Source organism: Camarhynchus parvulus, chromosome 9 (assembly GCF_901933205.1).
Source record: "Camarhynchus parvulus chromosome 9, STF_HiC, whole genome shotgun sequence".
Taxonomy (NCBI): Eukaryota; Metazoa; Chordata; class Aves; order Passeriformes; family Thraupidae; genus Camarhynchus; species Camarhynchus parvulus.
Window position 1 is genome coordinate 22,354,292 of NC_044579.1, and position 15,557 is coordinate 22,369,848.

At 41.7% G+C, this 15,557-nt stretch overlaps 1 protein-coding gene across 1 annotated transcript; it reads left to right on the forward strand.

Moving 5' to 3' along the window:
• Window positions 1-590: 590 nt before the first annotated feature.
• On the forward strand, window positions 591-8,429 carry RBP2 (retinol binding protein 2). Its single transcript, XM_030954574.1, has 4 exons — window positions 591-687; window positions 3,268-3,446; window positions 6,564-6,665; window positions 8,376-8,429. Exons 1-4 carry the CDS (start codon window positions 615-617, stop codon window positions 8,427-8,429), a joined length of 408 nt encoding a protein of 135 aa, XP_030810434.1. The 5' UTR covers window positions 591-614.
• Window positions 8,430-15,557: the final 7,128 nt, after the last annotated feature.

The following is a 15,557-nucleotide window of genomic DNA, read 5'->3' on the forward strand; positions in this document are numbered from 1 at the left end:
TTGATTTAGTTTACATTTGCTAAACTTGCTCTTAAACCAAAACAAAAAAATTGAAAGTGTAGTTGGTACAAGTACAGCTATTGGTGTATGGCAGATATATTGAAAATCAAAAAAGCCAAAAATATTTTGAACAGGAGTATTCTCTTTCCTGCCCTAATATTTGTTTCACATTCAAGATTTCCTTAAGCTTTAAGTCCTGTATGGGTCAGCTGTGTAAGTCTCAGATTCATAGGGAAAAGTGACACGTAGAAAGGAGCTAAAAACCAATTCACCTTGGAAACCTTAACTGGCTTGTACAATTTGCCACGGTGTTCAATATATTTCAAAGGTATCCCATAATAACCAGCAGTTCTCTACAAAGGTCACTGTAAAATCATATCCTGTATTACTCCATATTTCTGAAATTGTTCCTTGTCTGCCAGCTGTTCAACTGAACTTTGCCAATGAAAGCAAAGTTTCCAGGGTTATCACTCTGCCCCTTCGACTGCATTATCTACAAAACCATAAACCTGAGTGGAAAAAAAAGATCTGGGAAGGTTTATAAAAGATTTCCTGAGCAGAGGCTGCGTCCAGCCTGTGCTCCTGAGCTGAAGCTGCCTTTGGGCTCTGCCACCATGCCTGCCGACTACAATGGGACCTGGGAGATGGTGACAAATGACAACTTCGAAGGCTACATGGTTGCTTTAGGTAAATGACAAAATGTTAATTAGATCAAGAGAAAATGGTTCAATTCTAAGTCAAATCCTTCTAAAAATTAATGAGCATTTTCTGTAATATACATTGTGGCATAAGGGTTTCTGCCAATCACATTGCAAATCAAGTAATTGTTTTCAAAATTGCAATGATCAAAATATATATAAGCAATTGAAGACTGGTAGCCAAAGATTTTATTCTTTATTTAGATAAATGAAAAAACAGATACAGGTGGGGGAAAAAGCCCCAAACCAACAGGTTTTCAGACCTAAAAGCTCTTTTTTACTCCTGGTATATTCTTAATGTAACAGTGGAGCCACAAGTTGGTTAAAGAGGAATAAGATATTCTATAACAGTAAATTAACAGTAATGCCATTATTTAATTAGTGCTTTGAATTAATTATGGTACAGAGATGAAAAATTTGAAGCTTTAACTGATTTTCTACTGGTTTTACCAAAGAACCTAAATCCTAATTGATTGATCTGTTCAGATGGAAATAGAAGAAATATATAAATACATAAAAAGAAACTCTCATCATTATTCATCAACAATTGAAAGCAGTTGCAATTTTGCCAAAGCTTTAACTCTCTTAAGAGAGAAAGGCAAGTCTCACTATTCATGGCTTTTAGCTTTTGCATTTGTGGGAAAAAACTCAATAACTCCAGGCACATCTGTAAATAATATGTGCATACACTTGTGAGGGACAAAAAGAGAGAGTGCTTGAAAATGAGAATGATTAGGACAATTTCTTGACTTTCAGGAGAAAGACACACATTAATTGAAGATATTTTTGTGCATATATGCATATATAAACTATAAGTTATATCTACACAATCAGCTACAGTAATTTCAAACTGCCAATTATTAAGCAAAAATAACCCAATGCCGAAACCAGTGCAAAGATGCAAATGTTGTAGGTGAGTCTCAGAAAAAAATGGCAGGAAAAGGGTGAAAAGATATTCTTCTGCTCTTTTTCTCTCAATTTTACATTTTGCTGATATTTTAAGTATTAATATGCTCAGATTCAAAGCACACAGGTTTTGAGGGGTATTTTTAATTCATCTGTCCTTTTAATTAATGCATACACATTTCTATACTTTAATTATAGATTAGGTTTGCCCTCTAAGTCAGAAAGTTTGATTTTATCATAAACATGTTACAAAGTATTTAAATATACTATAATAGAACTACATATCATTTTTATTGCTTATATTGTTCAAAAAGCAGTTATGAAAACCATGCTTTAATAAAACCTCCCTGATTTTTCTCCAGGAGCTACAAGACCAATATATTAGTCAGAAATAGCATTTCTTTAGAGGTCTAGACATTTTTGCCCTCAGAGAGAACTAAATTTTATGTTGCCTAGCTGTAAATCAGCCCTGGAGATACCTTTAATCCACCACAGCAGATAAAATATACCCAAGAAGACTTGCATATAAATACTGAACAAGACCATTATTCCCCATGTTTAAAAGTCACATTTTTTTTCAAGCCTAGCCTCTTACTCAACTCAATTAGTACTTCCCAAGTAGGCTAATGAATCTAGCAGAAGCAAAGGGCTTCATTAGTGAGTGGCATTGCTGGGCTGGCAGTGATTTACAGCCACCAGAGGACGGCCAGCACACCAGACCCATCTCTGAGAATTGCAGGAGCATGGGAGGTGCTTTCATGTGCACACAGCAGCACAGTCAGATCCCCTGGCATCTGGTCAGGAATGATTCTTGCAGATGGGGATGCTGCTGGGCAGCCTGGGATGGTGCCAGGGATGTTCTCCCCATGGTGCCAGCAGCGCTCCCAGTGCCAAGCAGGGTGTGCAGCATCATGTTAGTCCTCAATGGGAACAACATAAGGGTGCCAAGGGGATCAGTGCTGCAGGAAATGTTGACAGAATATGAAACAGAAACTGTCAAATGCTCTACACAAATGCTGTTTCTTGACTTTTGACTTTGAATTTGTCTCCTTTTGAACTGCAATTTGTTTGTCTGTCTGCAATTGAACAATAATGGATTTCACGTTTTTATTTGATTGCTTCTTTTTTCATTTCATTCTTTTACACTACTTAATTAACCTCTTGTATACTCCCAGACTACAGGTTCATTACAAAAATAACATGCCCAGGTCCTCTTGATTACATACTTATTCTCCCTTGATTACATACCCAGTCTAACACGCTAAATCTCTGATAAGGAATATTATTCTGAGATCCTTCTTTGGTGAGGCAAAAAAGGCACTCAGGCTTAATAGCCCCTCTTGTTTCATATTATCAAAAAAATTCAGGTGATGAAACACACCAGCATCTATTCACTCCTGCTTGTATGTTATATGCTCACAACATTCCCACGGATATCCCATTAAGAAATAAATTTATTATCAGTGGAAGAGCCTCAAGTTGAAAGCACAAGATGATTTTTATTTGGAATAATGTTTTTCTCTGAAAAATGTTGCAGTAAAAGCACCATTTGCGGAACTATGTTTGACTTACTTTATTTTTTAATGTGTAAATATAAATGCTGTGGGGTTTTGTTTTCATTACCAATACTGGAATTTTCACCCTCTTTTCTGGTTTTTGACAGGTATTGATTTTGCAACTCGTAAGATTGCGAAACACTTGAAACAAACAAAGGAGATTGTTCAAAATGGAGACAATTTTAAAACCAAAACACTCAGCACTTTCAGAAACTATGATGTGGATTACACTGTGGGAGTGGAGTTTGAGGAGCACACCAAAGGACTGGATAACAGAGTGGTGAAGGTAAAAACCTGGGGCCTGCTGTCTGTTCATGCCACAGGCAGCTCCAGGAGCCTGCAGTTCCCAAAATCAGCTGAATACATTAAGTCAAACCCCAATATTTTTCAGACATCAGAGGATTTTTATAAAGCAGAAGTAATTTGCATCCTGAGACAGTTTTCTTTCCTGCTACAAGCATTTATTAGAAATGCAAATCAGGATGGCTACTGAGATATGTGAGGACAATCATTAATTAGGTTTTTCTAGCGGGGGATTTTTCCAGCTTTTCTGATACACCTTATGTATCTAGAAAGTAGCAAAACTGTATTTTTACCTATGCATCCTCCTTAAGGAAACTGGGGGTTGATCCCTGTGAATTTAGGACTGCATCAATAGAACTTTTCATTTTGGGATGGCTGGGTTTGCACTGATCAGTCTTAGCTGGGCAGTTTAACAGCTGGGCATTGTTAAGATAAACCTGCACTCAGCTTTTGGGCATTGTTAAAATAAACCTGCACTCAGCTTTTGGGCATTGTTAAGATAAACCTGCACTCAGCTTTTACTCTTGGGGGAGCTTTGGGAAGGGGCAAGACAAAGATGTGAGGCAAAGTGTGGAGGGTGGCAGGGCAGGAGTGTAGGGAGCCCGCAGTGGGTGCTTTACTGCCCTGGGGATAACTGGAGTGACCCGAGCTCAGCACTGCCCCAGGAACCCCTGGCCATTTGTTCTGACACCTTTCAGGGGAATTTGTGGACAGCACCTGGATTGAGGGTCTTGTTGTAGCCCCTGCCCCACCTCCTGTGGCAGAATCAGCTCCTGGGGGATTCAAGCAAGGCTCTCTCAGAGAGCTCAGGGAGGAAAACAGTACACCAATTCACCTCCTGAATTCAGCTTCATGCTTCTGCATCAATACTGCCTCTGTTTTACTTTTTTCTCACCCTAAAAGCTGAAGCAACACTTTCAGATGTAGAAAGGCCAGTAGATGTGAAATTTCCACTGGCTGTCCCTGTGGGAGCCTTGCTAATCCAGCATCTCCTTCCTCCCTTGGTCATCACTCCCTGAATCTCTGTTATCAGCCCTGCTGGTTTCCACACCTCCATCTCCACGCCTCTGTTCTGCCACTCAGCTCCCAGCTGCCAAACTCTGAGAAGCTGAGATCAAAACTCTCTGTCAACAAGACCCGTTTGTTTTGGCAATTGCCACAGGAAAAGTGGCAGCATAGAGGACATGTTTGTATTTGAACTCACATCATCCCTCACTGGAGGGGCACAAATTTAGTAGAAGACGTGGCTTGCTCACCACAGATCACTTTTAATTCTCAAACTAACTTTGTGCAGTGTAATTCCTATGATTTCTTCCAAATTATTTCTCATTCACAGCCCTGCAAGCCATCAAAGAGTAAGACCCAATTTTTTTTTCACTATCCTGAACATCCCTATATCTAAATTTTCTTTCTGTCTCCTTCTCCAGTGGGCACTGAGTGGAACTAATTCCTATGACAAAGTCTATGCTTAAAAACACTGCTCCTACACCTCTTCAGATCAGTTGAAGGCATTGCTAAGGATCTAAGGACTCATTAGTTTCATCACTCCTTAAATCCATCAATTAGTGCTCCTCTAGTGCTCATCACCACTACAAAAGCCTTGCTCTGCAAAGGGGAAGGGAAGGGAAGGGAAGGGAAGGGAAGGGAAGGGAAGGGAAGGGAAGGGAAGGGAAGGGAAGGGAAGGGAAGGGAAGGGAAGAAGGAAGGAAGGAATTGTGAGTTTATAACCCTATCTGATTTAATTACAATACTAATTTCTAAACGAATCATATTATTTGTTTCTAGAGGGGAGAAGGTAAAAGGACCCATGTCATGCCATTACTTTCTGAATTGCTCTAAAAGTATTTTCTGGTCATTTCATTAACAAAACAATGCCTCAAACGCATTAAAGTTAGATGAAGGTAATAAAATTGGTAGGCAACATTTAAATGTAAAGAGGGCACGGATAATTTAAAGAGCATGTAGCTTGAAAATTCCGTAAATAAGAAAGAAATTAACCAAAATGGAATGAGTTTTGTCTCATTATTAATGGAAAGCTCCCTCATAAGAGAAATAAATCATCCAGTGCTGGACTAGAAAATTAATTGAGCTCCCAATGTGCTTGGAGCTTTATAATAACTGAGCTTTCATGGACTGTAACTGGTGTCTAATAAGGAGTTGTCTGATACATGGTTAAATACACCCCTAAAGGACAGTGGTTCAGATGCAGAGCAATTCCAATAAAGTTGCTTTGAATGTACCCTGGCACGTCTGTAGACAGATAATTCAGCCTGTAAAGAGAATTTTCCTTGCTGGGGGTTCTCCTGCTCCTGGACAAGAATCAGCATACCCAGGACCTTTTCTGCTGCTGCTAGCCTGAACCATGCCAGAGCAGGAGACAGTTGAGTATGGAAGGGATCTCCTGATGGCACCAGGTCCAACCTGGAGATGGTTGAGTATGGAAGGGATCTCCTGATGGCACCAGGTCCAACCTGTCTGCTCAGGCAGGGTCAGCTACAGCCCATTGTCTGGCTTATGATCATACCTCTAAATTTCTTACTAATTGTTTTAACGCTGTAGGAACTGACATGTGAAGACCAGGTGTGCCATCAGACATTTCAGAAAGTACATTAAAATATACAAACAAATTTAGTGGATGAGATGATAGTAACATACTGTTCCTCTTGTTACTTCATGCAGAGCTAGAAAAGGTTAGCGCTGCAGTTTGCAGTACAAGCCTTCAAGTCTCCACTCATGAAACCCTATAAGTTTTATTCATTAATGGCTTTAAACAGCAAGGAAAAAATGCATTTTGCATATATTGCACCAGTAGCTGTAAACACGCTCAACAATTCACCAGTTAGTGTGAACACTTGTTACTCATGTATGTGAAGAAACACATGGAAATGACAACAAAGCACTGCAAAAGCTTCCCTCTGTCACACTGCTGTCATCCTGAATGCATTTGGGTTTTCTTTAAATGCTTTGGGGTTTTTTTAATGAGGAAATTGGAGAATGAGAGGAAGCAACTGTAAATATGTATTCACATTGTTTGAACTTATTTTTATATGTTCATAAACTTCCGGTTAATGTAACTGAGTTAATGATCTGATTCATGCAGTCCCTGGTGACCTGGGATGGTGACAAACTGGTCTGTGTTCAGAAAGGTGAAAAGAGCAACAGGGGCTGGAAGCACTGGATTGAAGGAGACATCCTGCATCTGGTAAGGGCTGCTCCACACACCCACAGCGCATCACTGAGGCTGCAGCATAGGCTCAGGTTTTCCATTTCAAAGGATTTGCTATTTTTTTCTAGTTAGAAAGGTCTTTAGACAGTTCTGATCTCTGAACTCTAAGGAAATTTCTCCTCTGTTTCAACTCAGGAATGCTCAATTTCTGTCCACCTGCTCCCAATTAAGTCATAGCCCTGCAGTGGTTTTTTTGCTCCAGTTCACTTCCCTCCAGCTCTCAATCCTTGTTACTTTGCACCTCTAACATAATCTTATTCTTAAATAATCACTGGTAAAGAAGAAAAAAAAACCCCAATCAGATTGCAAGATAAATGTTATTCTTTTTTTTCTGAGCAAAGCAATATGAAATTTTAGCACACTGTGCTGTAATACAGATCAGAAACCCCTGAATATTCAAGAGGATCCCACAAACAACCTATACTGCAATTATTTTTTCTTAGTTCAGTAATAAATTCAAACACCTAAAGTAGCAAGCTGTAGCCCAAAGACAGATGTGGTGAGCCCAAGAGAAGCCAGAAAAGCCTGTGCAGGAAATCAGCAACCAGTGTTGAAAGATTTCAAAATGACAGTACTGTAGAATCACAGAATCATTAAGGTTGGAAAAGACCTCCAAGATCACAAAAGTCCAAATTTTGACTGAACACCACCATGTCCATTAACCCATATCACAAAGTGCCACATCTACGCATTTTTTGAACATTTCTCATAATGATAATGATTACAGAGTTTCCTGGGAAAGCAATCAAGAAATGGGCATGACAACACAGGGTGGCACAGCAGGTGGATGGAGATTCTTGAGAGGAGCCCATTGTTCTGTCCTAAGCTTTGCTGCTAGCAATCTGCCACTCCACAGGTTTGCTTTACACATGCTTGGTGTGGGCAGTCACAGCGGCTCCCATCTCTGTGCCTGAAAGGGCCAAGACAGGAATTCAAAACCACAAAGTGCCACCCAACTAAAATCTCCTGTCCAGGGCACTTCTGCAGCTCTGTCTGAACACACATTCAAAAGCTGACCTGGAAAGTTCTGCATGCTGGCACCAGGGTTTAGGCTGAGGCTGGTGGAAACAAAACCAAGCAGATCCTTACAGCAGTCCCCAGAAATGGTCCTGCAGGTTTGGCCCATTGCTGGCCACCTTTTCCAGTCCCTTGCAAGCCCTGTTTGGCTCAGGAATGCTGCCTGATGGCACCAGCCAAACTGGCTGCAATGTGCCAGCCTTTAAGGGGCCACTGCAGCCCTGGGCAGCAATGGTGCCCTGTTCTGGCCCCTGAGAAACAGCTGGGCACACTCTGAAGCAAATCAGTTTTTGAAAGCATTCCTGTTTTTTATTTATTTCCTTGTTTCAGTGCATCTCATGAATTTTGAGGTAACATGAATTATAAACTATTACAGTATATTGTTTTAATAACAACATGAAAAAGCCTTGAATTAAAGCAAAATTTTAATGCATTGTTCATGTTTATTCTTCTTAGAGTTCAATTCATGTATCAAAAACTAATTACTGCAACATGAAGTGCATACCTGCTGTTTGGTTACATATAATGCACTTTTCTTACTGTTCTCTGTTTCATAAGCATAAGTTTTTAATGCAGTGGCTCAGTTGGAGCAATTTCTGGTGGGATCTGGTATACATGCAAAATAAAACTTCTACCACTGTATACTTACTAATTGTTTCAATACTGTAGGAACTGACATGTGAAGACCAGGTGTGTCATCAGACGTTTAAGAAGAAGAACTAAAATGGAGCAGAAAACCTCCCAGATTTTCATCACAATGTTATGCTGTTATGTTTTGTCTAAAGAGAAGAATGAAGCCAGATTTTCATTCGTTTGACAGTTCTATGTGAAGATATTATGTGCCTGTTTATGGAAACAAACACATTTTATAGAAATAACACCAAAGAGCTACATACCTCATAAATTCCTTTACCTTTCAGTCTAGAGTTAAATAAAAGTAATTGTCTTTCAAATTATGTTTCCCTACATCTTTATAATGACTTCCAGAGGAATGTCCATTAGCAACAAGGCTGAAAATTAACAGTCACAATTATTTCAGTCACAGTCTGTGTCTCCATAGTGCTGTATTATCATAATGTCTCTGGGTGACTGATTAACACTGGATATTCACTGGACTGTTTCTATTTAATTTGGTCCTGGATCACTAAGTCCACAGTTTCAGGCAACAGAATGCCTCACTGAGCACAGTACATGTCCTTTCACATCAGGACTGTTCCCTTGGATTTGGCCCAGGTCTAAAGCTGCTGCTGATTATCACCTGATCAATATCTCACGGCCTTTGTGAAGCGCTGCAGCTCCTCAGTACCATCCTAACATGGATCAATGACAATGCTGTAACTGCCAGTTAGAGCTGGCAGCCTAATAACCATCCCCATGGGGAAATCTGCTCTTTGAAGCAAACGCTGCATTGAAGAGTTGCTCCATGGTGTGAAAACTAAGGCACACTTAGGACTGTGAGGGGAAAACTGCAGAGTATACACAGTGTGCATGTACCCTGTGCAAGAAAGAGTGCCCAGCATGCTGCAATCTTCACCTTGTACCACCTTTCAGAGACTGTAAAAAGAAAAATCTTTTCCATGCAATTCTTCTCAGTTTTATTCAGGGTTTTTCAAAAGAATTCATGTTCTTTGCTAAAGGCAAGTTTAAGTCAACCATGGATGATGAACACTACTTCAGTAGATAGAAACTTTTATTATTCAAGAAAATGTGTGCACACCTTCCCCAGAAGAGCTTGTATACCCAAAAGCTCATCTGCTTTTTCCAATGACATGAATTATTCTAATAAAATACACTGTCTTTCCTACAACCTTGCCTTTCAGATATAAAAAACTTCCACATCAGCTTTAGCACTGTTAAGTTCCCTCTTGTCCATAGGCTCCCATCCTCTGTTTAGTATGGGAGGAGTGAAAATCCACTGAACAGACCAGTGGCTCAGTGGAAGTACAGAAAATATGTGAAAAAGCTTTGGCAGAAATGGAGGAGCATATGCTTTCTCCTCATCTCCACCTGCTCCTCAGCCCACTCACTGTCAATAGCTCAGGGTAGGAAAGGAGGGAGTCTCCCAGCTGAACTAGGTTACATCTGCAAAAATCTGATTAATGTACCACCAATACTTCTATGGCCACAGCCATTATCCTGGCTCCAGCTGGGATTGAGATAAATTTCATTTTAGTAGCTAGTACAGAGCTGTGTTTTGGATTTAGTATGAGAATAATGTGAATATCACACTGATGGTTTAGTTGTTGCTAACTAGTGCTGCCTCTAAGTCAAGGACTCCAGGTTCCCTGTTCTGCCTGTGAGGAGGTGCACAACAGGCTGGGAGGGAGCAGAACCAGGACAGCTGACCCAAACTGGCCAGAGGGATATTCCACACCACAGAACACCATGCTGAGCATATAAAGCTGCAGGAAGGAAGGGGAAAACGGTTGTGTTTGGGATGACTTTCCCCAGCAATTCCTTGGTCTTCCCAAGGAGCTGTTACATGAGATGGACCCCACTGTCCTGGACATGGCTGAACACCCACCTGAGAAGTGGAGAATGAACTCCTTGTTCTGCTTTGCTTGTGCATGGAGCTTTTTCTTCACCCATCAAACTGTCATTGGCTCAGCCCTGGAGTTTTCTCATGGATTGGCTCTGTGGTGCTTAGTTGCCAGCTGGAATTAAATCACGACAGGCATAGAAGTGCATATGTCAGGATATTTTTATGAATTGGACTTTGCTCCTCCTGATACACGTTGACTTCGTATCAAACTTCCTGTGTCCGTTGCCTGGGCAATGCTTTCCTGTTAGCTTGCACAGAAGAAACTACACTTGGAGTTAGTAAACTTCTTATTTTGTCTTATTCAGCCCTGGACTGAATAAGTAGAAATGCATTCAATTCATAGTTCTAAGTCTCTGCTAGTTAGAAGTATAAAAAGTACCTCAGCTCATTAGGCTTTCAAATTATTATCAGGATGTAATCACTAGGAAACAAAATGTGCATGTTATAATCTGTGATATTTCTCCTGGTTGGTTCTTGCCAGGAGTAACCCTGTCTGTAAATTCACACCAAATCATAAATCCAAAGAAAACATTTCATACATCACAAGGAACTGTCATCAATTCACTAATGATGAGTCTGAAGAGGGAAAGCAAACATTCTGCAAGTGGTTTCTTATTATGCTCACTAGTTCTGTCTAATGGTTATGGTTCAGAAGCAAAGGAAGCAGGCAATTGAGCACAAGTAGACTTTGATTGGGAGGAAACTGGATCTGACCCTATTTTTTTGCCTAGCTCGAAAATGAAAATTTCTGACTTTTTAACAGGAAGTGAGGAAATGTGCAAGCTTTTTTACTCTCCAAAACAACATTTTCTTTTTGCACAGACTGATACACAAGAACCTGCAGCCTCCTTTACAACTGCACACACAGTGCTGGAGACAGAGGAGATATTCTGTTGCATTATAATTCCTTCCAAAGTTATCCTTGTTTGCATCATATTTGTGATGTTAGGCTGGTCTCTAGGCTGTTCAAAGTCCCTTATCTCCTTGTCAGCAGATTAAATACTTGTGCTGGAGGAACAGACCTTGCTGGTAAATCAAAGAATGTTCATTCACATTCTTTCAGCCCTCTGGCACACAGTGCTCTCTCAGGTGTTTTGAAGGATTACCATTTGCATGGATTCTTTATTCTTTTCCTCACAGAGAATATTGCTCAAATACAGCCCCAGGAAGGGAATTTATCAGCAACCTTCTGATCCAGTGTAGTGGGATGACCCTGGATGGATTCTTGGAACCCACCCGAGCCTCTCTCTCTCTGACTCCTCTCTGCAGTTGCACAGGGGAGACAAAAAACAACAAAGGGTTCATGGGCTGAGATAAGGACTGAGAGAGAGATCCCTCACCAGATACCATCGCAGGCAAAATGGGCTCTAATTAGAGATATTAATTGACTTTATCTCTAACAAAACAGAGCAGGATAATGAGAAGGAAAATTAAACCTTGAAAACACCTTCCCCCACCGCTCCTTCCTTCCCAGCTCTACCTCCTGCCCCAGTGGTGCCAGGGGACAGGGATGGGGGTTATGGTCAGTTCCTCACCCGTGGCTTCTCCTGCTGCTCAGGGAGGGGAGTCCCTCCCACGGGAGACAGTTCTCCAGGAACTTCAACTTCTCCAATATGAGTCCATCCCATGGGAGACAGTTCTCCAGGAACTTCAACTTCTCCAACATGAGTCCATCCCATGGGAGACAGTTCTCCAGGAACTTCAACTTCTCCAGTGTGAGTCCATCCCATGGGAGACAGTTCTCCAGGAACTTCAACTTCTCCAACATGAGTCCATCCCATGGGAGACAGTTCTCCAGGAACTTCAACTTCTCCAGTGTGAGTCCCTCCCATGGGAGACAGTTCTCCAGGAACTTCAACTTCTCCAGTGTGAGTCCATCCCACAGGCTCAGAGTCCTCCCAGAACTGCTGCAGTGTGGGTCACTCTGCCACGGGCCAGTTCTCCAAGGACAGGCTGCTCCAGCCTGGGAGCAGGGCCCCTCTGACCACAGGCCTCCCATGGGGTCACAACCTCCTCCAGGATTCCCGTGCTCCAGCCTGGGCTACTGCACGGGCTGCAGGTGGATCTCTGCATCCCTGTGGATCTTATTCCATGAGCTGTAGGCGGAACTCTGCCTCCCCCATGTTCCTCCATGGGCTGCAGTTGGATCTCCATGGGCTGCAGGTGGATCTCCATGAGCTGCAGGTGGATCTCCACGGGCTGTGGGTGGATCTCCACAGGCTGTGGGCGGATCTCCACAGGTTGTGGGTGGATCTCTGGCTCTTCCATGGGCTGCAGGGCACAGCTCCCTCACCTCGGGCTACAGAAGGATCCCAGCTCTGGTGCCTGGAGCACTCCTGCCCTCGCTGAGCTGCTCCTCTCCCACGTTCTCACCCCACTGTTCTCTGGCCACAGTTGTACAGTTCCCTTTCTCTCCCTTCTCAGATCTGTTCTCCCAGACGTGTTCCCACCATTCCTGAGTGACCAGCCCTGGCCAGCAGCACGTCCTTCTCTGGAGCTGCCAGGACTGGCTCTGCTGGACACAGAGGAACCTCCCAGCAGCTGCTCACAGGAGCCACCCCTGGAGCTCCACCCTGCCAAAGCTGGGCCATGCAAACCCAATAAATCCAGAACAGAAAAGCCTGAGCAACTCAACACGACTTCCTCATGAGTGCAGCACTGGGGAAAGAACCAGTACCATAACCTGTCACTGGGCTTTTCAAATGACAATGACAAAGCTGCGCGGAACAAATTTTTATGGCGGATTTTCTAAAAACCTCTGCATTGAGCCAACTGGCTCTGCATTGGGCCAATTTTTCTTCCAAAAATTTGAGCATTTTATTGCCAACTGCTAAGGGAAGAGAGCAACACTGCAGGCAGAGGCTGTAGAATAATGTTGTTAAAGCTGCTACCAGTTGTGTTCTGTGGCAAAGCCCTACAGTGCTGCCTTCCTCTGCAGCTCTGGAGGGTCACAGACATGCACAGAATGCCTTCTGAATTTGCCGTGGATATCCTGGATGCTCTGCTGCTTGTCAAAGATACTCCGCTGCCATCTGGCAAGAAGTCTGAGGTTTTTAAATCAGCATTTACTTCAAGATCTGACGGAGACAAAATTAAACCAAAAAATGTTGCTTAGTAAGATTTATTCCTATTCTTCTAAGCAAGGGTATATATTTTCCTTTAGTGGGAGAGATTGATAGAAGGGATTTCTTTAGCAAGTTTTTTTCCCACTAGAAGAGATTATTTTCTTTAATTTGTGACTGATTTAAAGGGCAGAGGTTGCAGATACTTTAATTTCAGCTTGCTGATTACTTCTTTCTTATGCAGATTGTGAGGATTAGAAGAAATAATTTCATGAAAATTAGATTTAAAATAATACTAATGAGACAAGCTTTTTTTATAGCTGCAAAAATGTTGTCAGTTATTCTCTAAATAGCACATTTGCTTTAATTATATCTCACACTGCAGTGCTTCAGTCACCATTATACAGAAATGGGAATGCAATAGATGATAGTAGATATTCCAGAGTTCTTCAAGGTGGAGGAATCCATGGAAAGATGAGGAGCTTTGTCTTATGTGAGAGCAAACATGGCTTCACTTGGAGAAAGAATATAAACATAAAAGGAATAGGGGCACACTCTGCTCCAGGCTCCAGGAGAGGAAAAGATCGACAGGACAAGAAGGAGCAGCCTGGAACTGCAGCATGGAAACTGCAGGTGGCCATCAGACAGTGCCTCTGCTCTGCAAAGAGCTGCAGGGCTGCAAGAGACTGGCAGATGAGACTGGAGAGTCTCTGTGCTCCCACCACTGAATCCACTTTTCTTCCATCAGCAAACCTATCAGTGTGCCTGCAGCAACAGCTGGCAAAAAGACTGGCAAGAAGATCCCACAGATATTAAAATTCTGACTGCTTTTATGGGGGAAAAGAGTCAAATGGAATCCCTGCAGTAAGAGAAAAGCTACTAATGTATGGCAAGACCCAGAAACAGGAACATTGGAAGTTCTCTTTACCTGTTCTCATGCTACTGTACTTTGGATTTCTGCAGGGTTTGGTTTGGGTTACAGTCTTTCAAAGAAAGGCTTCCCAAATGTCTGATAAACCCTTCACAAAGGCTTTTCCTGTAAACTTAGTTATGACTTCAGAATTAAATCATGGCATGGAAGTTAAATGGGATGGCTCCCTGTGAAAGCTGCAACAGGCATACTTTTAATGTGCTTGCTGCCTTTGTCACTGCACCCAAAGTTAATTGTTTTCCTGTAATTTCTTAATTGTCTTCCCCTGTCACCTCTATTTCATTCACTTTGGATACACACATGTACCATATCCATGGATATATATATATTTATGCATCTTTACACACATGTATTTACATCCAGGGGTAGAAGGGTTCATAGGTGCCCACGATATTTGTTTGCCTACACCCCCACATCTTTTGAACCAGTTGCCCAGGGCAGACTGGTCAAGCAAACCTGACTGTAAAGTATAAAGTCTCTAAATGTAATAATTCTACAATATTGAGTGAAAATTAATAGCCTGATAGAACGCCTCCAGTAAAAGAAAGGCTACAGGGTGAGCTCATGTTTACCAAGTCCTAGAAAATAATTTAGGATAATGCCTGTAACCATGGAAAACCTTCAGCTGGATGCCAATGAACTCAACCATGAGATAAAATCCCCTAGAAACCAAGCTTTGGTGGTTCTGCTGCTCACTGTAGTACTTGTTTCATTGTCTACTTTACAATATTTAATATTTTTTCTACTTACTAAATGATATGATTTGTCTTATTCTGGCTGTCTGTCTAGGACCTGACTCATTTTTTCAAAATTCGCTCATCTTTCCCTATGCATGTGTAGGGGAAAAGAACTTTGTTAACGAAATAATATGTTTTCTCTTGAGGTGCCATAAAGCCAAAGATTGCTGAAATTTCCTGATGATCAGACTAAAGCAGTGCTCTTCCAACAGGGCAGCAGTCCTAAAGGCCAGCTGAAGACTATTTTGCCTTTTCTACACATTGCCTGAACATCCTCCCACTCCTCTGTCATGCTTTCCAGCTTGAGCAGAGAAAGGTTATTGAGCTTTGGCGCAAAAGTGAGTCTTATAATAAAAGTCCATTGGTGTAACAATTGAGACAACAGTAGGTTCTCAAAATACACAATTTTATCTTTTCTTGATATGGTTTTAGTTAATTTTCAGCTTTTGAAATAATTATAAGGATGTCAAACTAGGTATTGGAGCTTATTTTGTAAGTAGTTCTACTTAAGTCAGAGCAGTTGCAAGGAGTCATTTATTCAGTTCAGCCAGATCAGATCCTGGTCAGACCTCTGCTGAA

Excerpts from the sequence above, each read along its gene's own strand:
- RBP2 (XM_030954574.1), top strand. The coding sequence starts at position 615 with ATGCCTGCCGACTACAATGGGACCTGGGAGATGGTGACAAATGACAAC. Across the intron at positions 688-3,267 it reads AGGCTACATGGTTGCTTTAG|GTATTGATTTTGCAACTCGT; the intron begins GTAAATGACAAA and ends GGTTTTTGACAG. Across the intron at positions 6,666-8,375 it reads AAGGAGACATCCTGCATCTG|GAACTGACATGTGAAGACCA; the intron begins GTAAGGGCTGCT and ends TCAATACTGTAG.